This window comes from Leptidea sinapis, chromosome 32, assembly GCF_905404315.1.
Source record: "Leptidea sinapis chromosome 32, ilLepSina1.1, whole genome shotgun sequence".
Classification (NCBI taxonomy): Eukaryota; Metazoa; Arthropoda; class Insecta; order Lepidoptera; family Pieridae; genus Leptidea; species Leptidea sinapis.
The window spans coordinates 1,938,133-1,964,239 of record NC_066296.1 but is presented as its reverse complement, the minus strand read 5'-3'; the positions used below and the strand labels follow the sequence as shown (position 1 = coordinate 1,964,239).

The 26,107-nt window shown below is 34.6% G+C and overlaps 1 protein-coding gene across 2 annotated transcripts; it reads left to right on the top strand.

Moving 5' to 3' along the window:
* The first annotated feature begins 1,558 nt into the window (after positions 1-1,558).
* LOC126974548 (synaptic vesicle 2-related protein-like) lies at positions 1,559-25,569 on the top strand. Of its 2 annotated transcripts, XM_050822077.1 has the most exons (11): positions 1,559-1,686; positions 10,656-10,817; positions 13,675-13,837; positions 14,885-15,006; positions 16,400-16,644; positions 18,427-18,560; positions 20,717-20,843; positions 22,405-22,500; positions 22,976-23,166; positions 23,860-23,987; positions 25,299-25,569. In XM_050822077.1, the coding sequence occupies exons 1-11, from the start codon at positions 1,638-1,640 to the stop codon at positions 25,388-25,390; spliced, it is 1,509 nt and encodes a 502-aa protein (XP_050678034.1). In that variant the 5' UTR covers positions 1,559-1,637; the 3' UTR covers positions 25,391-25,569. The 2 variants fall into 2 exon arrangements, with proteins under 2 accessions (XP_050678034.1, XP_050678035.1); XM_050822078.1 differs by lacking the exon at positions 22,405-22,500.
* The last annotated feature ends 538 nt before the right edge of the window (positions 25,570-26,107 follow it).

The following is a 26,107-nucleotide window of genomic DNA, read 5'->3' as shown; positions in this document are numbered from 1 at the left end:
ACTAATATTTTTTTTTTGTTAGAGAGGAGGAAAATACATTTACGTATTGTAGACCCCGAAACGGGGCCCATATGTCGGACTAAAGACCTCCTCTATGCTGTCAGGCTTTTACAGCGACATAGGACGTGAAGGTCGCAAAGACTACGCAACAACAGTCGCGGGGCGTATCCTACGGAGACTCGAACCTTGGACCGGCTGTGTGCTTGTGGGAAGGAGAAAAAATAATCAAATTCATCTAAACAAGGCATTCAATACCCTTCGCCACTCCCCCTCTTCCCCTCCTCTCCTCGCCTCACACTGCACACCGCTACACTAGCGCCACCTCTCAGACACCCGTCACTCAGGTCATAATGACACTTTTGAATGTCAATAATTTTACCACCACTTCGGAATAGATGAGTTTCATGTGATGAGAAGCAGTGTCATGAAACTCATTGCAATTTTTAATCTATATTTTTAATTTCATCAATTTACATTATATTTTATACTAGCTGACCTGGCAAACGTTGTTTTGCCATATAAATTATATATTTATATATACCTTCCTTGAGCTTCAACCAATATATTACAAAAGATTTCATTGAGATCGGTCGAATAGTTTAGGAGTTATTAGGGAACATACAAACATACATTCTCTTTTATATATATATATGTAGATTGTATAAATCGAATTTTTATTATATCGAGCAATGTATGAAATTGAGTGATCGCCCACAGGCTATTAAATAATAAATTTTAGTGTACGATTTTACTTTGTAACCATATTTTGTATAAAAAAGAAATTTGAGGCATACCTTTTGGAATGTGTGGTAGTTTTTGACTTTAAATAAGTGATTTTATATCCAATTTTGAATAAAAATATTTCAATTTGAACTTGAATATCTAAAGTGATGCATCTAAATTACTAAAACGTTTTCACTTACCTGTGATACTAAAAAAAGAAGAAGAAGTGATGAATCAATAAAAAATGCCTGCCGGAACGACCAGCCATCGCTTCCCAAACACATATTTTACAGAAGATAACGGCCACCCCACGTCGCCACCACGAGCAGTGCTATCCGGGAACTAAACGAATAAAACCTATGAGATGAGTTCTACTCACAGTAAAAGTTGAATAGTTATTTTTAAATTATTATCTAGACAAATCTTATAATTATATTTACAATACTATTGACTACATAAAATTATAACTATCATTACGTGGAAGTGTACCAAGAATACTGGCAACATTTCCGCGTTGGATAGCTAGGCTGATCCGTTGAGCGAAATAGCTGCCAGCGCTTGGGTTTCCTACTGCCTTGTTGAGGCGAGAAGATAGTACTTTGTACATACTACGCGCCTCTGGGCCCCACGGGCAAAGTGTCTCCACACCAAACGGCACAAAGATGTAAGACTCACTGAGACCGACAAATATATCTAGACCAACGGGTAGTCAGTATTGTAAAATTATGATAAAATAGAACACCTTGATGTAGGAAATTAAAGAGATATCGCAAATTGCGCTCACATCCGTACTTTGTATCAATGATTATTGTCGATTATAGTTCAGATAATCAGTAAAGCCACGCGGGGCCGCTGCGTTTGTAGATGTGTTGAGACTAAATTATTGTTAATTGATTGATTATATAATTATAAATATGAACGAAAATAAAAAAGTGGATTTCGAGGAGGCTCTGGAAAAAGCAGGTTAGTGTTATTCGACTCATAAGGCGTACCTTCAATAGACAATTGTAATTGATACGTAGGATGGCATATAACCACAATTTCAACTGTAGCACAGTAGACATAATATTCCAACCTATTCTTCCTACTATGGAAGTTCCTACTACTGTTAACTTCCTACTATCCTGTGGAAGGTATACCACAAGTTTGCCAGTGTCACGTTAAGGTAGACCACCAAGCTTAGAGTATTTGTTTACTAATTTTAATGGTAGTGATCGGTGCTAAAGATTGAAACAAGTTTTTTTTTTTTTTTTGATGGAATAGGAGGACAAACGAGCGTACGGGTCACCTGGTGTTAAGTGATCACCGCCGCCCACATTCTCTTGCAACACCAGAGGAATCACAAGAGCGTTGCCGGCATTTAAGGAAGGTGTACGCGCTTTTTTTGAAGGTACCCATGTCGTATCGTCCCGGAAACACCGCACAAGGAAGCTCATTCCACAGCATTGTAGTACGCGGAAGAAAGCTTCTTGATAACCGCACTGTGGAGGACCGCCACACATCCAGATGGTGGGGATGATATTTTAACATTCTTATACCTGAAACAAATATACATGCTGTTGAGACTATAAAGGACATACACAAATATAATTACTTAAATTATTTGATAAGTACTTAGTGCTATTTACAACTTAATTTTATTTATTTTAATATATTTATACAAAATATATACAAAAGGAGTGAAAACTAGGGAGAGGAGACATTGAAAGGAAGTTGAGCGGGGAACTTCAGGAGGTATAAAATTATACAAAGAAGGTTGCGTTAAAGGGCAATTGAAGAATAAATGATCCACGTTTCCCTCATCTAGACCACATTCACAAAGGGAATTGTCCCTAATTCTTAGTTTAGCTAAAAATACTGGAGTACAAGCATGATTAAAACGTAAACGACATATAGTTGATATCACTGAATTATTGGGAATTTTAAATTTGGAGAACCAAGGTTTCTGAGGAATTACAGGTTAGGAATAACAGTATACTGTGACTGTAGTACATTTTTTCTGTGGCTGACAGCTCTTCTGCCATAATTCGATGGAGAGCAAGACCTAGGATTTAGGGGAGTCAGTAGATATCTATTAAAACTATTAAAGTTTTAAAGATACTACATTTTATTGTTACAAAATTCAGAGGTTGGAAGATTATCCAAAGCTTATCCGCTCACATAGTTACTAAAACGAGAAGTATTTGTTTTTTATTGTAAGATATTAACTAGATAGGTATTAATTATAAGGGTCTTTCTCGCGTCTAATAATCCTATAGTGAAATGAGGAGAGATTTTAAATAATGTTACGCCTGAGCACAATCTCCGAAATCTAATATCTTAAATACAAATAAGCCAACTTGCATTAGGTACTATTCGAAGCTGACTCGCTGATTCGTCCCCAACTATCATTTCTTCTCAGAACTCAAATTTAGTGCTGTCAGCTAGTATTTGGCAGAAAAATCTTAAAATGGCAAGAACTCAGTATAAGTTCTAACTAGTGCTTGATTATTGATATATTTAAGAAGATTTCTTCATGTAATATATCGCTGAATATTTGAAAGGGTCTATAACATGAAAAACACACTGAAATTGAAGCTTTATTTTTAATCCAAGGTAATCAGGTTTTTGACGTTCAATAACTGATTGTGAATCCTATTTTGAATAAAACTATTTGAATTTGAATAGTACGGTTGATAAGCCCACAGCCGCTAGGCGCCATATAGACTTGTTTGACTTTTGTTGACGTTAAATTTAACCAAATTATCTTTGACCCACATGGCGACAGCATGGAGGACTTCTACCAAATTTATCTGCTCAACTAAAGCTTCTATTAGGACCTGAATGTCATTTTTTGTAGCTTGAGTAGTAGACACTGCATCACTATTTGTTTATTTATTATTACAAGGAAACATAACAAACACACCACAAGTACTGAACAATATAAGAAGAGATACAAAATATAAATATAGATGCGTCCTAACACATGTTTCACAGATACAATAATAACAAAGAGAGAATCAAAGGTATACAGTCACAAACGCAAATATTCACAGAAATAACTAATTTGATTATGCGCATTGATTCAAAAGATGTAAACAAATTAAATTAAAATTAATAAATGAAAAAAATAAATAAAATAATTTTTTTAAATCATTTTAATTTGTCTTCTGCTTAACCAGATAAGCTCAAGCAGGTCGTTAATTTGCAGCAGGGAGAGTTTTGTATATAGAACCCTTAGACAGTAAGATACTTCCATCTACAAGTATGTTACATGAGTAGGTCTCCTGTGGACCGCCCAGAAAAGAACCATATTGGCGACTTTATACCAATAAAGGTTAAATAAACACTGTCACCAAGGAGTGGGAGGCTCCTTTGCACAGGCTAGCTTATTGATACCACAGTGGCGCCTATTTCTGCCATGAAGCAGTAATGTGTAAGCATTATTGTGTTTCGGTCTGACGGGCACCGTAGCTAGTCAAATTACTGGGCAAATGAGACTTAACATATTATGTCTCAAGGTGAACGTCCTGTTCGTCTCGTCACTTATTTAAAAAAAAAAGAACCTTAAATTAAACCTGTCATGTTCATCTTGAGATGATGGTAACAGCCTACGCATAACCTTCCACATACTATGCGACACCAGTAGTTATTTTATCTGGATATTATTACAATACTTTATCATTACTTATCATAATTATTCGTACTTTAATACTTTCCGTGTTTACAAGATAAATTAAAATGTCACCGTAAACCGTATCTGAATATTTTGTTTTACAGTAATTTTCAATAAAAATCCAATTTGTTGTTTGATTAAAAAAAATTTGATATTCTTTCATTAAGGCGAAGAGTAAGCCGAAAACACGCAAACATGGTGTTTTTAGACAAGTTTTGTGGTGAAAGTATAGCATTTCGAGCTATGAACACTATTTAATCCTGTTAAACATATCCTTAAGTCTTATTTGTAGGTTGCTAATGCTTGCTGTTGGTTATAGTTAACACTGCCGAGCTTTTTTGAACTACCACTTTTCTTTGAAGTTAAAAAGTGAACTTACAAATAAGACTTAAGGATATGTGTAACAGGAATAAGTAGTGTTCATAGCTCGAAACGCTATACTTTCACCACAAAACTTGTGTAAAAACACCATGTTTGCGTGTTTTCTGCTTACTCTTCGCCTTAAGTAAATTTTTGGCTTCCTTCAACCTATTTCTTAACGTCTGGTCGCAAATTTCCACACAAGAGTTTCTAAAACAATAGCCGGAATCAATTAATGTAAAAATAGGATCTCGTTTTTTCCTCCAACAAGATTGTCGTGAAGTGTATTTACTTTATCTTTAACTAGCTGACCCGGCAAACGTTGTTTTGCCATATAAAGTATAATTCACGCGATAGTTTTATAAGTAATAAAATATTGCCTATATTATAGCCTGTAAATCATTTTGTTCTATTGTCAATAGTTTTTGCAGCGCACGCAAAAATAGGTTTTACACCTTGGTCGATTTTACACCTTGTGTTACAAAATAGCAATTTTATTACGGATCCCTAATTTTGAAAAAAAAAAAACATAGCCTATAGCCTTCCTCGATAAATGGACTACCCAACACTGAAAGAATCATTCAAATCGGACCAGTAGCACCAGAGATTAGCGCGCTCAAACAAACAAACAAACACTGCAGCTTTATAATATTAGTATAGATTAATACGAATTAATTATTTAAAGAGCACAATGCTTCACTGTTTTGTGATAAGCCTATAATGAAAGGTACTTAAAATAATGACCAATTAGTTTCGCAACCTTAGCAACAACATAACTATATGTATATAATAAGCCCTTATTTATTTAAATTAAAATACAAGGAATATCTCATTAATATCCAAAAATCAATTTAAAATATTTAAAAAAATTAGTTTGTTTTGTGTGGCAAGTTTAAATCAAGTTTAATTGTTTTTATTTGTTGTAAGTTTTAATTTTAGATCCGAGTTTCACTATTTTTTGTGCTTTGTGCTCATAGAGAATTAATAGTTTGTACATCTTCGTGTGACAGGACTGTGCGTTAGTAGCGCTCTCTGGGTTTCCACGGCAGACCAGCGTCGTGGATTCTTTCGAAACCACAACTATGCTGAGTTGGGGGCCCATTGGCGTCATTAGATCATAATTAGATTAGTATAACTTTAAGAACTATTATCAGAATGTATAATGACGTCAATAAACATTTTTTCTTTCTTTCATAACTAGTAGACAAGTGGGTTTCCAGGAACTTCCTAAAAGGCCAACTCGTTCATCCTCCTCTTCTATAAAAAAACATAAAATCTTATCATAAAACAAACAATTAATTATTATTTATTAATTAATAAAAATAAAAACAAAACAAAAATAAACAGAATTATCATAAAAAATATCACCAAAATATCTTATCTTAATATTAATAATTGTACTTACTGTTGTTATAATCTCACAAAATATAAAATTACACTCATCTTACTGATTATCTAAAAGCATTAAATATTGTGTTATATGTGAAACATTATCGGTCTTTAAATTATATTACGTTTTTTACGTAAGGACGAACAATGATTAATTGTGTTTTATTTAGTCAGTCCAAATAAGGGGCTAAAATTTTAGCTAAATATATAATGCTATCTATATATTGACACTTGCTATAATCTGGTTCTCTGCATTTATACAGAAGCCAACTAAATCTTTATCTATTAGGCATACGTTTAACCAGTTACATTTACCAAATAACGATGAAATATAATGCAATTGTGGGTATTTATAATATAACTAGCTGACCCAGAAAACGTTGTATTACCATATTATATAGTAATAAAAAAATCAATAATTAAAATATTTGTGGTATAAAAAATAGATGACGCCCGATTCTCAGACCTATCAAATATAATATCGTACATAAAATTTATCATACTACAATAATTATTATATTCGACTGCCATCTTGCAACCCTATTGCGGATCTGTGGATGGAACAGAATAATATAAAAATCACGATACAAAAATAGGTGTTAATCGTAGACGGATGAAAATTTGAACTTGTATGTTTATTATTTTTAATGCTGAATCTTAATAAAAAAATATCAAAAAATTAAAAAAAAAATATTCAGGTGTTGGCCCATTCTCAGACCTACCCGATATGCTCACAAAATATAATACAAATCGGTTAAAGCGTTTCGGAGGAGTTTGGTAATACCGGAGCACGAGAATTTTATATATAAAATAGATTAATTATTTTATATACTTTATTAATTTTATGTTTTTAATATTATAAGTACAATAATGATATTCAATTTCTATAATTAAGATATTTTGTATAATAATATGTTTGATAAAAGATGTGGATTTTTCTGCAAATAGTTTCAGTTATTGAAGTAAGAAGAACTATTTGTGGTGTGTCATTGATCTAATTCATGGGTTATATTCTCACTGTGTGTGCTATAACAAAATTCTGTTTACTTAAAATATCAAAAACGATTGTAGCAATTAATAAAATAATAATAATCTAATTTATAACAACTGCGCGTCAAATCATAGTATCATTTTTCAGCTAAGTATTCTGTAAACGGGATGGGATGATGACGGGTCACCTGGTGTTAAGTGATCACCGCCGCGCATATTATCTTGCTACACCAGAGGAATCACAGGAGCGTTGCTGACCTTTAACCTGATAGGGTTTCCAAGGGGCTTTTGCAATTCCACAGCTATTATAGACCTTTTACTGAACTTTCGTATACTTACTTGGCTTTGATAGATTCAGAAAATCATGATAAGCCTACATCGTGACACCTGGACTTATGATTCTCGGCGAAATGATGTGTGGCGATCATAATATATGATGAAGAAATAAAAATACACTTAAATACTAACTGACTACTAAATAAACTTGACCAAATAACACAACACATGCATGTAGCGCAAATGCGTAATTCGCCGGAGGAATCAGGCGAAACAGAGTTCGGAATACTCCCGTAACAAACGCGGAAGGAGGAAATGAAACGCAATAAATGAATGAGTAATCTAGCCGAGGGCAATACTCTATAAATGTCCGTACACCCGCTTTGTAGAGCGCTAGAATGTAGGCCGGCCTTGCTCTTTCTATGACTACCACTTTCATTGAAGCCAATTTGGGTTTTGCTTTCTAGATGACCCCAGATCTAGTGAATTCTCTAGATTTCGAAACCCAGTATTCTGATACGCGTAAAGTACACCAGTGGGAGGCTCCTTTGCACAGGATATCTGCTAGATTATAGGTACCACAACGGCACCTTTTTCTGCCGTGAAGCAGTAATGTGTTAGTGTGTTTCGGTCTGAAAAACGCCGTAGCTAGTGAAATTACTGGGCAAATGAGACTTAATATCTTATGTCACAAGGTGACGAGCGCAATTGTTGTGCCGCTCAGAATTTTTGTGTTTTTCAAAAATCTTGAGCGGTATCAATAACAATCAACAGTAGGCCGGGCCGATTCACGTATATTCTAACGATCCAAAAATCGTTGTAGTTCACAAGTCGTCCTATTGAAACTTGGTCCAAAATTGGTATTCACGTACTGATTCGATAGGACGACAACTCAATAGGACTGAAACTCAGCGACTTATTCACGACTTGCGATAGGACATTGCCAGTCTAATTCTACTATTCATTTATTTTCCACCTTATTCTTTTAAATATGTTTATTATGATATCAGAGTCTTTTGCTCAGTACTAGTACTCAACCTAACAATATTTGAAGTCGTAGAGTAGTAAAAAGGTAGTCAAAGTCAAACTGGATTTTCGTCCAAGTGTAGGTAACTCTTTCTCGTCTCGTTTTGTTCGTTTAAACAAAATGAGCTCGAAGAAGATTGTAACCGTGCGTCAGCTTGAATTACTTACTGAGCTATTTTAGTTATTTCATAAAAGCTGTAATAAGTACCTACAATATTTAGTAAATAATTAAGTAGGTATTTAATTAGTCCAATAACATAGGTAAAGGTAAATAAATACTTTCTCTTTATTCTATCTCTTCCATCCTGAGAAAGTTAAGGAAAATAAATATGTTTTTTGAATAACTCAACATCATTGAATGCTTTAGTCACCTGTCGCACTGCTTTAGACACTGTAGGTTGAGATACCTACCTACCGAGTTGAAATTACTCTGACCAACAATGGTTTAGTAAGATCCTGTAGCATAAACTGCTAGTGCTATTAATACCTATAATGTAAAAAAGCACATGATTTTATAATTTATTCAATTAAAGTCTTAAATATTGTAAATATCTAGTCAGATTAGTAGGTAGGTACCTACCAACCTAAATAGGAAACTAAGTATAGTATTACGCTCTCATGGAATTAGACGAACGAGGTCTTCATTAAGAACAAGGACTACATCCTTGGTAAAGCGAAATGTTTTCACGAACTCCGTAACTATCTGTTATATCGAAAGCAAAATATTTGTTGATTCTCATATTATTTCGGCGTCGACGTTCTCTTAGCCGGTCTTCCCTTTCGGAAAGATCCAAAAGTAGCCAAAACAAGCTGATATTCATGTTTATGAAAAAACTTTCAACAGCCAACAACTGCAAATTACTAACTTCAGTTCAGCGACTTCTCAGACGTTCGATTTGACATTAAATCGTTTGTAACCGATTGTGAAAAGATAGCAGAATACAACTGACACAACGATTGAAGTCCGTCTAGCTGACGTGAATACGCTTTAGCGATTTTTGTATAGGATCGTTTCTTGAACGTGCGATTTAAATCACGTGAATACGAATCGTAGGTGAACGACAGATGTCGCTGCAATATCGCTCATGTAAAATTATGTGAATCGGGCCGCTGAACTTCCTGCTCGTCTCGACTTTTATTTTCATAAAAAAAGTGGGCTTAATAGGTAATATGACAAATATTTTTTTTGTAGTTAAAGCGTAAACTCGGGTCTTCTGGGGGTAAAATTGAACAAGTTTAATCTCACCCCATTCCTCGACACTGATAGAAGATACAAGCTTTATGGTTGAGGTGGTCGAGGATTTTGCATAAACTCTACGGAAGCCCAAACGATGAGGTCGAGCGCCTCGTGCCATACACGATCGAAGCCCATATAAGAAGCTATATCCAGGCTAACTGCCAGGCCTTCTTCCTGACTTTCGCTAACCGCCGCCCATCTATGTGTCAGGTCTACCAAAAGTTCTCCAGATCCGTGTTAATCCATACGAGCCATGATTAAAGTCGTAGTGTTGGTTGTTAATCTAATGGTGACCCTCTGGGTATAACAAGAGCTGGTAGTTATTTGTGCTTTTCATGGTTTTGGAGTGCTCTCTGCACATATAGCAATAGGCCTGTAGTTAGAGCCAAATCCGAGCTGTCACCTTTTCTTAGGATTGGATAGACAAGGGTTAACCTTCATGTAGAGTTACTTCATAATTGTTATGTCGATTAAAGTATTTATTATAGAAAAAGTTTCGTGCTGATTCTTTGTAACAAAAGAAGTATTGTAAGAAAATCAATAGATGATTCAAATGTGTTTTATTAGGTACTAATCTGCTTGAATAAAAATATTTGACTTTGACTTTAAGTCCGGGGCTACAACTAGTGCTGGAATAAACTCGTTAGCAATGTCTTCAGCTCAGTGTCACACGTTCTGGGCACGATGAGAGAAGTTCCATCCCGCACGCTTGAGTCCCAGTAAAATAGAGATCACTAAACAGTTTTTGTCTGAACTGTACTTACCTTGTGATGGTCGGCGGTCCCTTTCCATTATTGTTAAGAGTCCAGATGGATCGACTTTCTGTTTTTCCGTATGGTCATGGTTCCCTATGGGGACACCTCCCCGAAGTTACAAGGAGTAGCTTTTGATAACACTCAGAACTTGCATATTCCACATGGGAAGGTGCTCGTCCATTTTGACGACTTAATTAGATCAAATTAAAAAAAATATATAATAGACTTCTCTGCTTACTTGCAGGTTTTGGTCTCTACAGCTACATGCTCACAATAACTACGGGTCTGATAACCATAGCGTTTGTATGTGTTGCGTACGGGACCACCATTATTATACCGGCTAGCACTTGTGAGCTGGAAACATCTGTTACTCAAAGAGGATTCCTTGCTGCTGGCCCTATTATCGGTAAGATGAACGAGCGATACATAAATCATTTTTTAAAAGTCCAGTACAAAAAGGGCTGTGGTCACCACAGCAGCTGACAACAGGTCGACATCGAAGGAATACACTGAAAACCAGTATTGAAATTGGGGCTATCATGAGATCGTTCTGTACATTTTTGTTTATGATTTAAGCAATTACAAATGTATAGTTTTTTGATTTGTCCCTATACTTGTATAGGTAAACTACAAAGACGGTATTAGTTACCAAAGGAGATTGAAACGTTTCCATACAGTCCTGGGCCCAGGTGATAATAAGATGAAAGTAAAATTTAAATAATCCATAATTGAAAATTTTGCAAGATTTGTCAATCTAGGAGCATAAAAATGAGATTATGTCATAAACTATATGTTGACAGCTGATCTATAGTAGGTTTTTTAAATGCCTAGCTGCTAAGGATTTATCACATACTTATATTAGCTGCGTACCAACCTTGCGTATTTTTTATAGAAAAAAATACCGTATACTTATCTAACTACTACTGTAACGACATTTTTTTGCATTATAATATTAGACAATTGGTAATTAGAAATAATATAATATACCTAAAATAAAAGATAGTTTTATTTGCTCAGATAAGAATAATATACCTATAGGTACTAATTAGCTCATACATGAATTGTAAAACAGACTGCTAGAGACAACTTTCCTTGGAAATCAATTGGGTAGGTAGTTAACAAGTCGGTAACTCAACGAATACAACAAGAAACGAAGTGAGTAGGTACTTGAGTAGTGACAATGACGAAGAAACGAAATGATCTGTCAGATTGTCATTGTCAAAGTGAAGTTAGCGTTGCGGGACGAGGATTTCAATAATATCGAGTTTTCATGTCAATCGATTTATTGATCGATTTATTTATAATAATAAAATAATTGCTCAGTCTTACTCGAACCATTAGTTCAATTGGTTAGAGCATGCACCGGCACGGAACGCCGGAGGTCATGGGTTCGAATCCCGCATCGTTTATAAAATTTTGTTTATCAAATTTTATTAGTTGCTCAGTTCTTTTTTTTGCTGAGAAATTATGGTCATTCGAACACAAACTATGCACCTAATATTATTTAAAAACAACTGGATCTTAATGTTATTTTAATCGATTAAATATTCATTCGATTACATTTTAACCGATTTTCTTTATTTTAATGTTTATTCGGTTTTTAGATTGCAAAATATGCTAGTTTTTTGTATTTTAAATCAGAAAAATATACCCTTTTTTTAAGGTATATTTCAATTTGTTTATCATCAGCCCCAAAAGTCCCATTCTCCTTTCACAGTTCTAGGCTTTCCCCTTCAATTTTGATAGCCTTAAGATAGTCGAATTATACGTTTTTTGCGGTTTAAACGGCCGTATCTTTACTTGCGTTCACTAATTTAAATTTTAGATTCAAGCAACTGTAGATAGCAGTCATCATCATCATCAGCCAGATGACGTCCACTGCTGGACAAAGGCCTCCCCCAAAGATCTCCACGACGATCGGTCCTACCCTCATCCAACGTATTCCGGTGATCTTGACCAGATCGTCAGTCTATCTAGTGGGGGACCTACCAATAGATAGATGTAGATTTGAGTATATCGTTTTAATTTTAACTCGATACCTGCACGAGAGAAACTGTATTGACAGACATACTGACGTACAAAAAAGTGACGGTATAAGAGTTCCGTTTTTTCCTTTTCAAGTATGGAACCCTAAAAAACAGAGTTTTATGTATTTTAATATTTTCACCGACCTCTTCCACTCCTAGTTATGGCAAAAGCTATTTGTAAGTCCTTTTGATTGTGAACCGATTGAAATAAAAGAAACACAAAACCACATTCGAATCGTTTTTGAAATTAGCATGAAATGAGCATAGATAAAAATTCTACAATATTAGTTTTGACCTAGTAACATAAATATATCGTGTGCAAATTATTGTTCAGACACCCTTAAGAATACCTACATAATATGATTCATAGTCATTCTTATCGCTGGCAGCTATTTAAATACTTCTTATGATCTTTTATTACATGAATTGTGTGTTAATCTTTATTTATATGTATTGGAATTATTACGATGGATACTCACGATATATATTTATTAATTTGATGCCGATATTTCGATCCAATCGCATGAATCGTGTTTATATTAAAATTATAGGGATGATGGTTTTAGACCGCTAAACGCGGCGCTAACTAACCGCTTCACGTTTTACTCTGCAGTACAAATGCAACAAAAAGACCCGAAAATATAGACGTCATCAGTAGTGTGTGTCGTGAATACGGGAATCAAAGATCAAAACGAATTAGGCGCCACGTGGACAGATTGATGTACTATTAGTGTTAAGTGTCAATGTGTCAAGAGTTTCTCGCCGCCTTCGCAGTTCCTCCGCGACCACGATTCATGCAATTGGATCGAAATATCGGCACCAAATCAATAAAATATATTCAATACAATTCAAAATATATTTATTTTCTCTCACAATAAAAACTTAGTATACATAGTTTATTAAAATATATATTTAAACATTGTTTTAATTGTGAAAGACCGGTGCTTGAAATACATAACGAATACCTGTGCTACAAGCCACCGGGCCCCCAAAACACATGGTATTGATGTAAAGGATAAACAAAAAATAAATATATTATAAATAAACTTTTTTAAATAAAGAAACCTTATTTAGATAAATAATTAAATTAATTAATCAATTTTATAAGGGTATCGTGAGTACCTGTCATAATCATTAAGTACAATGTTACAGTTCCGCGATGATAAAAGCTTAAAATCATTTATTTATATTATATGCTTAATTTAACATAATAACAAGAGTTTTGATAACTTTCAGGTTTAATCATAGGTGGTTCACTATGGGGATATATGACGGACGTGTTCGGTCGGCGTTTCATGTTAATTATCTCACTACTATCGGCAGCTGGAGTCAACTCTCTGGCAAGCATCTCTCTCAACTGGATCATGCTGCTATGTCTACAGTTTCTAGCCGCTGTACTGTAAGTAACTACAAAGTTTCTATCCATCATATGTATGAAGTACAATACCAAAAAAAAACATACCCATGAATTGATAACCTCCACATTTTTTGAAGTCTGTTAAGAATGCAAATGACGCAAAAAAAATGTGAGAGCGAAGTGACAAACTTATGGTCGTAACCACAGGAATAAAAAAATGGAAGAAAGGCAGGCGGGCGGGAATGGCAGAAGGGAAAACTCGAACATTAACGTCACAGTAGACATATTATGTAATGTAACGTAAAAAATCTTACGCTTTTTACTTTTTAGGGTCCGTAACTTCATTCCAAACATACAGTCAATTGAGAACCTCCTCCTTTTTTAAAGTCGGTTAGAGAAAAATAACATGACATCCCTATTGCTTCAATGGAGTGTAGGCACGTGTAGGTAAGTATTTTATCAACAAGGCTTAGTTTCCAAACTGTTACATCCGTCTACTGTTTTAACATTTTGCATTTTTGAATATTTTGGAATGGTTAGGGAATTATTTCGCACGAAATGCTTTATTTATCAGAATAAAAGTACTAGCATTTATGTGATTAAATACAATATTCATTAATTGCGCTATATACAACAAAAACTACAGTTTATATTACAGAAAAAAATTAACACTTCAGAACTCCATACATACATTAAAAAGTTTACGTCTCAGAAAAATCAACTTTCATCCATAGTTTCAATTTTAAATTTTCTTACGAATTTTCGATCAGGACACGTGTCCTGACGCGATTTTATCATTTTATACCCATCCCAAGAAAAGTGCTCAACGCCGCTAAAGCATTTCTCACTTCAAAAATTATTTTGTTTCACAATATTTTTGGGGTTGTTTGAAATCGTCATTCACCATTCTGTATTGATACAGACATAAGCGTCTTTCATCATCGACTATCAAGATCGATCCTTTGGCATACAATTACAATGCAACACACATCTCTAGTGTGTTCTTTCTGCATCTTATACCGATTTTATACATCAGAGAAGGTCTTCAGGTCAATTACGAGCAGCTGAATAAATTTTTGTTTTCCCCAGTGCTTCGGGGCAGTATTTTCAATCATTGACCATGCTGAGTGAGTGTGTACCGGCTAGGAAACGAAACATGGTGGTGCTGTTAGCATCCTGCTGGGCGCTTCTGGGTCAGGGTATTATGGCTGGTAGGTATTCCAAGCTCATAAAAAACGTAGTCACAAAATAAAGGCACACCAATAGACAAATAAATTGTCTCAGCTGCCTGTTAGTTAAACATAACACGATCTACTCTGGGGATGTCTTATTTGGACCCCCCAAATAAGCCCAAGCTTGGTCATTTCACGGCGCACTTACAGGAACAGTACTTAGGCTCAGCGTCTTAGCTAGTCCAAAATATAGAGTACAATCAAGTACAATTTATACTATACAAATACTATGTAAATAGCAAAAAGGATTAAAAGGCAAAGTATAAAAAATCCTTACATTGATCTTTGCTCTTTATGAAATAAGATATTTAAACGTAAAAACCATTAGGGACTCCAATACAGTTGGGGCCATATATAAAGCCGTGTATCCCATGTTCATTTGTTTTTTGAAAAGCCTCTCTTTTAGCAGCATAATATGTTGTATACTAAAGAGTCCAAAGAGGTGATATATGAATCACCATCAGTACATATGTCGTAGGTATATTGTCAAAGCCGTGATATTACAATTTCACTAGTGATATTATAATTTGAATCGACTTCATTCACAGTCCATTGTCATTGACATTACAATGTCACTAAAACCAGGTGGTTAAATTGTAAGAAATTAAGTCGATTATACAATCTATGGTTTTATTATAATACCACTTGTGAAATTGTAATTTTATCAAGGCTTTGATACTATACCTGCGACATATAGGTACAACGATACAGCTTCCCTTATCAAATAAATAATTAATTGCTATAATCTTGTCAAGAATTTCAAAGGAAAAGAAATTCCTTGGAAGCTCCTCGCGGAGCTCATTTTACTCTACAAAGCTTGCCGCGGCTCAGTTTTTAGAACCTGCTTAAAAATATTGCAATAAATGAAGCAAACAGAACCTACTTTATTTTAAGTGTATACTTACAATATTTTTTTATGAAAATAATGGTCGAGCAGGACGTTCAGCTGATGATAATTCATACGCGCTGCCCATTACAATACAGTGCCGCTCAGGATTCTTGAAATACCCAAAAATTCTAAGCGGCACTACATCTGCACTCGTAACCTTGATACATAAGATGACAAGTCTCATTTGCCCAGTAGTTTAGTAGCTACGGCGCCCTTCGGACCGAAACACAGTAATGCTTACACATTACTGCTTCACGGCAGAAATAGGCGCCATTGTGGTACCCATAATCTAGCCGGCATGCTATCCGAAGGAGCCTTCCACTGGTAAAATGCTAAACAACTCAACTATATAAAATATATGTAAATTTCAAGTAACTCCTGCTATTTACATTAACACTGAATCGATGTCTAATTTTAATCTATCCATTACTTAAGGTACTATGAATTTAGTGTTATATAAATAATCTTGATTATATTTTTCAGTGCTGGCAATACCCATCATACCATTAACATTCTCCATACCGCTTCCAACACTGGGTATATACTGGAACTCATGGCGGACACTTCTGATGGTGTACTCTGTTCCGAGCATTGTTTCTGCTGTGTGGCTTGGCTTCATGCAAGAGAGCCCAAAGTTTATGTATTCTAAAGGGAGAGTGGATGAAGCTTTGCAGATTTTACAAAAAATACACAAAATAAATCATTTGGGATCACCGGAGGAGTTCGGGGTAATATTACTTTAAACGAGTAAATGTTTGATGTTCGAAGCTCAAATTTTTGGATGAATAGTTAGCCACTGGATAAGTAACCCAACTAACATTCGTGGGTTGAGGGGGATTACAACTGTCAAATCAAATCAAATCAAAAATATTTTTACTTCATAGGTAAATCATATTACACTTGAATTTCCTCAGCAGACTTTCCGTTTCTTAATACGATAATTGCTTAATATAGCCAGTGGTTTTCTTTTCACCTCAAAATTGCTTAAGACTTAAGTAGTAGTTAGTAGATAAAATTCTTCGCATGAATCTTATTGTAAAGCTTAGAGGAGAGAGCATCATTTTGACCTTTCGCGAAGTGAATAATGAAAGAATGAAAAGAATAATGAATCATGTTAACGCAGAGCTGCTCTAATAGTAGGAGATCTAGTACTCGGTGAATGCGAAGTATCCTGCTGCATTTAGTCCAGCACTTCTTCACAATGCGGTTTTCAAGGAACTTAACCACGCTTCGATGCCGATACATTAAAAAAACGTGTTCAAGCTACGGTATACATACCATTGGACAGGCTGTTTTATATGTTTGACAGCAAATTTTTTGTGCCTATTTGAAGCGGCACTCGCGAGCGTCCAAAGAATTAATTAACGGTGAATTAATTTATTAGTCTAATGTTGACGTATAATACAAATGGCTGCGAAGGAACGTACAATATTCTGAAGTATTTTTGCATTTTGAATTAATTTTGTTCGTTTTCCGTGTTATTTATACTTAAAAAATCAACGTAATAAAGTACAGATTTTGTAAATAGTTTCCCACCATCTATCAAGGTTTGTTGAGGTTAACATCAATAGTTTTAGTACCTCAGAGTCTCGCTACGTGGCCAACAGCGCCAAAATGGCGAATATCAAACAGGCACAAAAGCACTTTGACAGCCGAGGTAAGTGGTTCAAGCACTTAAAGGCCGGCAACGCTACAGTGATTCCTCCTCTTTTCTCTTTTGTTTTACTCTTCCATTAAAAAGAAAACGCAGAAGTTAGTATTTTAATTTGATACCATAACGAGAAAGAAGGCATACGAATACCAATTTAATTATTATAAAGTACAAGCACATTACACATATTCAGTACCTCTTAATATTTTATATAATGACCGAATAGTTTAAACAATGTATAGAATATTATTATTAGCGTTTATATTTCACTAGCTGATGCCCGCAGCAACGTCCGCGTAGATAAAGGGTTCTTTAAAATAATAAGCAAGTTTGGAATTGAAGATTATCTATGTCCTATTCCAGTTCCGGTTCCCGTTTTCGCTCCCGTTCCCAACATATTATATGAATCTTATTTCGAGGAAGATTGCTGTAGCAAACTAAATCTACTCTTGGTATAGTTATAGCTCATCGAAGTGAATTTCAGTTTTTCACATATCCCGCGGCAATCATGGATTTTTCCGGGATAAATTGTAGCCTATGTCCTTTCCCAAGCTCTAGTCTATCGATGTATTAAATTTCATCAAAATCGGTTGAGTAGCTCCGGCGTAAAAGGGTAACAAACAAACTTACATTCACATTAATAATATTCGTATGAATTGTAATTTAACCTGTTTAATTTTGTTAAAGGCAATACATGTATATTATTTAAAGTATTAATTTGTAAAATAGTAATGCCGTGAAGTTTGCTGAAATAAATTAGTAAATTCCCATTGATGAAATAACCTATTTTAAGTTTTCAAAAAAATAGAGACTGGGGCATTCAAATTGATATTAATATAATAATTGTGATTATTTTTAGATCCAGGCCATTGCAAGGGAGACACCAGCTAAGAATACGGACCAGAATACCTCTAAGCAACATTTCTTGCCACTATTTAAGCCTCCGCTGCTCAAGTCTATGCTGATTATAACTGCACTATTCCTCTTTCAACAGTTCAGTATAATTCTTTTTCCGTATGATAAATTGACGGATGTTTGTTATTTAGTAATGGCATGTCTGAAAAGCGACATAACTCAAATGGTTGCGAAACTGAAGTGGCAGTGGAGGGCACATAGTTCGACGGACAGATGGCCGTTGGGGTAGTAAAATCCTCGAATGGCGACCACCTACCGGAAGACGCAGTGTTGGTAGGCCCCCCAGAGGGCAGCGAAGGAAATTTCGTGTCGAAAAGTCGAGGATTTTTTTTCTTTGTCCAGTAGTGGATGTCTTCCGGCTGATGATGATGATGTTGATGTCTGAAAAGACTGAATCAAATCCACATACACGACTCCTTTCATTAAATCCATAAAAAGTGAAAAAGTAAAAGTACTTGGGAGCTATACGATAAACTAGACGATGCGATATTTTCTTTTTAATAAGTGTACGTGCTTATGATTTCTCTGGTTTTGCATGATTTTGATTTCTGGTGGGTGGAGATGATCACTTAATATCAAGTCCGCTCGTTTTTTCTCATGGAAAAGGAAGACAAACCAGTATACGGTTAAGTGATCACCGACGCCCACATTCTCTTGCAACGCCAGAAGAATCACAGGAGCGTAGCTGGTCTTTAAGGATGGTGTACACGCTTTTTTTGAAGGTACCCATGTCGTATCGTCCAGGAAACACCGCACAAGGAAGCTCATTCCACAGCTTTGTTGTACGTGGAAGAAAGCTCCTTGAAAACCGCACTGTGGAGGACTGCCACACGTTCAGATGGTGGTGATGATATCCTTTTTTCGCCTCTTTCATAAAAACAGTAGGAGCTTCAACACATTTTATAAATAAAGAAAATGTCCAGGCCACCACAGGAGCGTGATCTCAGCGAAATATTTTTAGAGCGCAAAATAAGGAGACTTTCTTGCGCCGTTTCTTCTCTCTCAGAGAGCCATTTGTTTCCGAAGCGGTGGTAATATTTGAATTTACAACAAAAAAAAAATTAGAAGAATCTATTTCGAAAAAAATGGAAATGGGAATTTTATGCCTTTTACAACAAAGTTTAAGCTTAGGTTACACTAGTAAAGGGGCACGCGCTGACAAATCACCCAGTCACAACACGCAGTGTCCGTTTACAAGTATCTTGCTCTAACTCGCCATTAAAAGGCATTTATTTTCTCAAAATTGGTTCCTTTATAATTATTTTTGACTAGTTGACCCGGCAGACTTCATACTACCTCAATCGATAAATAAAAGACCTAAACTTTTGTATAAAATAAACTTAAAACAAACAAAAGGACTCCTTTTTTTAAGTGTTACCCGTGTTTTGAGAAAGTTTATTTTTTACCTCATTAGAAAGTTAGAAAAATATAAAAATTCTAATTAGTTATTAATTTTAAACTATTATTTTTATTTGATTTCTGAACGACGGGGGACACGTCAAAGGAAAATCAAAATTGTTGTTTTTATTTAAATCCGAAAATTTTCGTGTTTATTCAAATCTTTTAAACCTTCCCTGGACTTCCACAAATAATTCAAGACCAAAATTAGCCAAATCCGTCCAGCCGTGCTCGAGTTTTAGCGAGACTAACGAACAGCAATTCATTTTTATATATATAGATAGATAGATGTCATTTCTAATATACTAGACACTACTACCGCTTCGGAAACAAATGAAGTTCTGAGAGAGAAGAGGCGGCGCAAGAAACCCTCCCATCATTCTTTTTTTGCGCTCTTTTTAATCAAATATACAATAATGTACTGTAATTGCTATTGCTATAAAATACTTATAATCTAGTCCCAGGCTGTCGGATCACTTAGATATTCAGCTGTGGAGTACTAGGATTTACGACAGAGCCATTATTTAATAAAAAAATCAAATTTATTTTCATTTTCTAAACATTTAATATATTTAATTCCTGTACAGTGGCTGACTTTATTATAAAATTGTATACATTTACCCTTAAAGCTATTCTGTATCTTATGAAGCCTACTATAATTATTACATTACAAGCAATCCTTGATTTCTAGTGCTGTAATAATGAAAATCACTATTAAGAAAAATTCATACGCTCGCCACATTTGAGGAAGAGCAACGACTCGTGCCACGACACTACCACAAGCAATGATATTTAAGCTTGCCCCTGGAAATTATAGTAGTTATGATATGTTGCAGAATAGGATCATTCTTGATATGGTTCCCGACGATTACCAATAAGATAGTTGAGATAGTCGAAACCGGTGAGGGTTCTGATCTGACGCTGTGCGGTGTCATCAATGCCAGTCTTCACACTCCACCAGACGTAAGTAATCTATGTATCAATTATTTTCAAGTTTTAACATAAAAAACCGACTTCAAAAGAGCTATTCCAAAACAAAAGATATAATATGCACTAAAAAGTATCAAATTAATTGAGTATTTTCATACTATCTAATAAATTAATCTAATTCTAGTTACACTTATTGTTACCAATAATAAAAGAATTATCTAAATCGGTTCACCCAGTCGAAAGTTCTGAGATAGGAAACATAAAAAAAATACTAATGAATTGAGTACCTCCTCCTTTTTTTAAGTCGGTTAAAAATATATCAGTTTTAACATTACATGCTCATGCTCAACCCCATTATTTGCAAAACAGGGCATTGACTTGTAATTAAAACTTTTTGAAAAATTTACCCAACGGGGTTATATTAGGGTTCCGTAGCCAAAAAACGGAACCCTTTTAGATTCGTCATATCTGTCTGCCTGAACGTGTATGTCACATCTACTTTTTTCCAAAACTATAAAAACTATACTGTTGAAACTTCGTAAGTAGATGTATTCTGTGAACCCCATTAACATTTTCACACAAAAATAGAAAAAAAAAGCATTAAATTTTCGGGGTACATACTTAGAAATGCAAATCATAATTTTTTTTCATCAACCCATATGTGTGGGATCTATGGATAGGTCTTTAAAAAATGATATATATATATATATATATATATATATATATATATATTTATTTGGTAACTATTGCCAAAGAGGATGTAAATACCAGTAAATACTACGTAATAAGAGGCGGAGGCCTAAGGATAAATTGAAATTTAGTTTATTATCAAACGTGCAGTGATTTGAAATTAGTCTGAAATAGTAGTAATTACAGTACGGCGATTGGCGACGAAGTATAATCCGGCTAAGTTTTGTAACTAGTAGTTCTAATGTAGTGAATTTTGTCTATTTCCGTTTTTTACAAGATTATAGCTGTCACCTGACAATCTATCAATGACTGCACGTTTCATACAATCGAGTGAATAGGTCTGTTTCCTAGCGAGTTTCACTAGGCTGACAGTTGCAAAAAAAATATATCAAATAAATACTGCTTACAACCCGACATCATTTTTTTTTAAACAATGAAGCTTCAAAGAAATCTTCTTAACATAAATATTTAGGTTAGTATGCTAGCACCATTAGCTGTGAATTTTATAAACTAAATAATAATTTTACACAAATAAAACTGAAATGAAATCCCGCATAGTTTTTTTTTTGTTTTTTTTTTCTTTTTGTATTCTGCGTCTTGGCAATCTGTCTTTCAACAATGATCCATTAAGCTGTCTGAAAATGATCGTATTTTGGTGTTGTGTTTTGGAGTGGCTTTTCCGGTGAGAAGTCTCTCAATTCATGTCCACAAATCTTGCTGCTAGTCCCTGAATACAGTGGCGCTTCAGCCTAGTGAATTTAAGGCTCCCAGGACCCTGAAGTTGAAAAAGTTTATAGTTTATAATTTTTTTTTACGTTTTATTTGTTATTAATGAATCCCAGAAGTGAGGGTTATCACTTCAAAACATAACAAATTGTTTATTAAAAATAATTTTATTTTTCAGCCAAATGCAGTTCCATGTTCAATCAATGTAACATCAATGTTGATAGTATTCGGTTTGGGAGTTGGACATTCTATTTTCAACCTTTTTGTGAGCATTGTAAGTGTTACTTATACATGAATACTCATTTTAATACCTAAAAAAAAATTACTGACATTATAAACTTTTTTTTTTGTTTAAAACGGCTATACTCAGAGTTTGTCGGAGTTGCTAATGACTAGTTTCGGATCATTCCGAGGTCCTTCTTCAGGTAAGTTTTTTTTTGATAATAAAGGACGAGATGAGAGGACGTTCAGCTGATGGTAATTGATACGCCCCGTCTAAAACAATGCAGTGCAGCTCAGGATTCTTGAAAAACCCAACAATTCTGAACAGCACCACAATTATTGCGCTCGTCACCTTGAGACATAAGATGTTAAGTCTCATTTGTCCAGTAATTTTACTAGCTACGGCGCCCTTCAGACCGAAACACAGTAATGTTAATACTTCGATACGAGGACAGTTTCTAAGAAGTTGCAAAATAAATCTATATTATAATATTGTAATAAGTATCATCAGCTCACTTGTATTCCAGGTAATCAACCGCGTCGGGCGCCGCAATATGGTAATAATCATAGCATCTGTATGCGGCCTCTGCGGCATTGCTGTTAACCTGGTACACAACGTATTCGCCAGTGGGATCTTCTTCCTTATATTCCTGTTTGGAATCGTTGTAATGGGACTGTATACTGCAATTGCAGTGTCGTTGTTCCCTACACATTTGAGGTAATCCAAGCAAAGTCAAAGTAAAATAAAATTTATTATGTCATTAAAAAAAATATTTCGACGATCCCTATAGCCCAGTGGTTAGTGACCCTGCCTGCTGAGTCAAAGTCAAAATATCTTTATTCATTGAGCTAGATGTCCCGGGTTCGAATCCCGGTAGGTACAATATATGATGAATATGAATGTTTGTTTCCGAGTCATGGATGTTTTTTTGTATTTATGTATGTTTAAGTAAGTATATTGTGTTAAATATATCGTTGTCTTGTACCCATAGTACATGTTATGCCTAGTTTGGGGCAAGAAAATTTGTGTAAGAGTGTGTCAATGTTATTATTATTATTTATGTAATTTGATTACTGAGTCTAATTAATAGGTATGTTCGGAAAAATAAGAGCTCGTGAGAAGAACATATCTACAAGAAACTCAAAGGCCACTCTTTTATATCATATACCTACAGTATTTTACATGACATCGTTACCGTTATGTTACTTGTTAATTTTTAATGGATAGCCATACAAATGCATTTGTTATTTTTTGATATTAACAAAACATGAGTTGTAACCCCTAAGTAGATATCTGTTTGTTTTAACCTTTTTTTACAAAGTAACTTCAAAACACTGAGTTGTCTTTGTCAACTTGTCCATTTGCCGCAATCGTGCTCTTTGTGGGAAACAAACTGTTTTTTTTTTTCAGGGCGCTGGCAGTGTCTTTGAGCATAAGTGGCGGTCGTATTGGCACGTTCGCTACGGTGCAAATTTTGAATCAGTTACTGGAAAGTAATTGTGAAGCAGGCTTCTACGGATTCGCTTCTATTTTTGCATGTGAGTAAAATACTGTTCAGTATCAACAAATAATCTTGACCATAAAATAAATTATCGCGGCCTTACAAATAAACTTAGTAAAAAAGTATACGTGAGAATAAACCAACAATATTATGTAAAATGTTGACAATATCGCTCACAACATTGTCAATACAATGATAATTCTGAAGTTTTCCAAATGTCAGGCAGCCTTGCAATAAACGCGGGAAACATATGCGTCCGAATAAACTAATCATAAGCAAGATTCTATTAGAAATCTGTTTCTTTCTGTTGTTTAGCGTTCAACATTCTTCAGAATTTCCATAAATTTTAACACGATTCAATGCTTGTCTAAAGTATGTCTAAATTGATGTCTAACGAATATATCTCAGAAGGTTTAGGTTTTATTTTGATGAAAAATAGATGACAGCTGTCAAAAATTGCGATCCGTTCCTTTATTTGTTATGTTCCTGTACACTTCAGTTTATGTTGTGCTTAACGACGTGTTAGTTAAACACAAGCTAAACACTGTTTTGTAATAGAAAAAGATAAACTCCATTTTAGACGTCGTTATTGTTGGGTCACTGACGTTGCTATAGTTACGTCATTGTGTAACAAAACAGGTGTCTAAGCCTTGTTTAAATTATTGTTTTGTAATAACACCGTTACTTTTTAAATATGACTGCGTTCTAGGGCAATATAAAGTCCAAAAGCTATTTTATTTATATTTAATTAAACTCATTCAAATTCAAATATTTTTATTCAAAATAAGATTTTTTAAACTCTTATTGAACATCAAAAACTACCATGCATAAACATATGCATCAGTAGGTCTGGCCAAGTCGTAATAATAGAACATCTTATTCAAATAGCCATATGCCATAGGACGGTCGCTGCATTTAAAAAGTGTTGTATCAATACGAAAGTAAATTATTTTATTGTAACCTGTACCACAAAATGTTATTTCACATTTTTTTTATATTTTGTTACACATGTGTGTGTCATCATTCATCAAAAGCATTTACATCGCGTCGCTTAACTAATAAGAACATATTGATTTTTGGGTATTTCACCGCAAGGGGGATTAAACAATAGATGAACGATTGTATTGTAAAGCAAGATGCAATAATTTTCACATACCTACATGCTTTTGGTTAGTTAAAAATTTTGGTGTTAATATGAATTTGATTCCTAAAAGAGTGAAAGTTTATATGGGGTTTAGTTGGTTAATGATGAAGGCACCACAGAGAAGCGTGGCCGAGCTAACCTAATGACATAAATATTTACACTTTATTTAATATAGGATTTATAAATATGCTTGTTTATTTCTAGCATCAGCAATATTGGCAGCTTTTCTCGCTGACGACCGTAAGGCACCGGAAAAAAATCAATCAAGAGATTTAACAGAAACGAGTAAACTATAATCTAGTCATTTAATTTAGAACCACGTTATGTGAATTCTGGTATTGATTCCAAATTTAGTGTTTACTTTATGATACTGTTAATAATGTTATGATTATAAGTAGGTACTAAGTGGGTACCATTTAGAATAAAGTGTTAATTAATGTTAAATGAATGAATATTAAATGTTTTATAAACTTAACGTGTACATTTTATTTGTAACATTTCAGGGTATAAGGTACCTAAAAATATGGTAATATGACATTCTTTTTCTCGTCTGGTAGTTTACTTTAGCAAACTTTAATGTGGTCGTTAAACTGGGAAGGAAGCTTCTGCTATTTAAAAACAAAAATCGTATACTAATAAATAGGATTTTTTTCTTTTTTAGAAGTATGCCTATGTACAGTTCAGTCAGTAAGTACAGTTCAGATAGAAAACTATTCGGCGAGCTCTGTTTTTGTTGGACGTCAGGAAGTCAAGCAGGTCGGATGGCATTTCTCTAATCGTGCTTAGAACGTGTCCCTGAGTTGACGCCGGTGCTAACGCGTTTATTCGGCACTCTTATTCAAAAGGCGTAGTCAAACTCATGAAAGTCAGCCCTTGTCAATCCGATCCAAAAAAACTTACTTGCTGATACGGAACCCTTCATGGGCGAGTCCGACTCGAACTTTTTTCTTTCAAGTGTCTGAATGATACCATAATTTATTTAAATTTAACAATTAATATTTGTTACTAAAAAT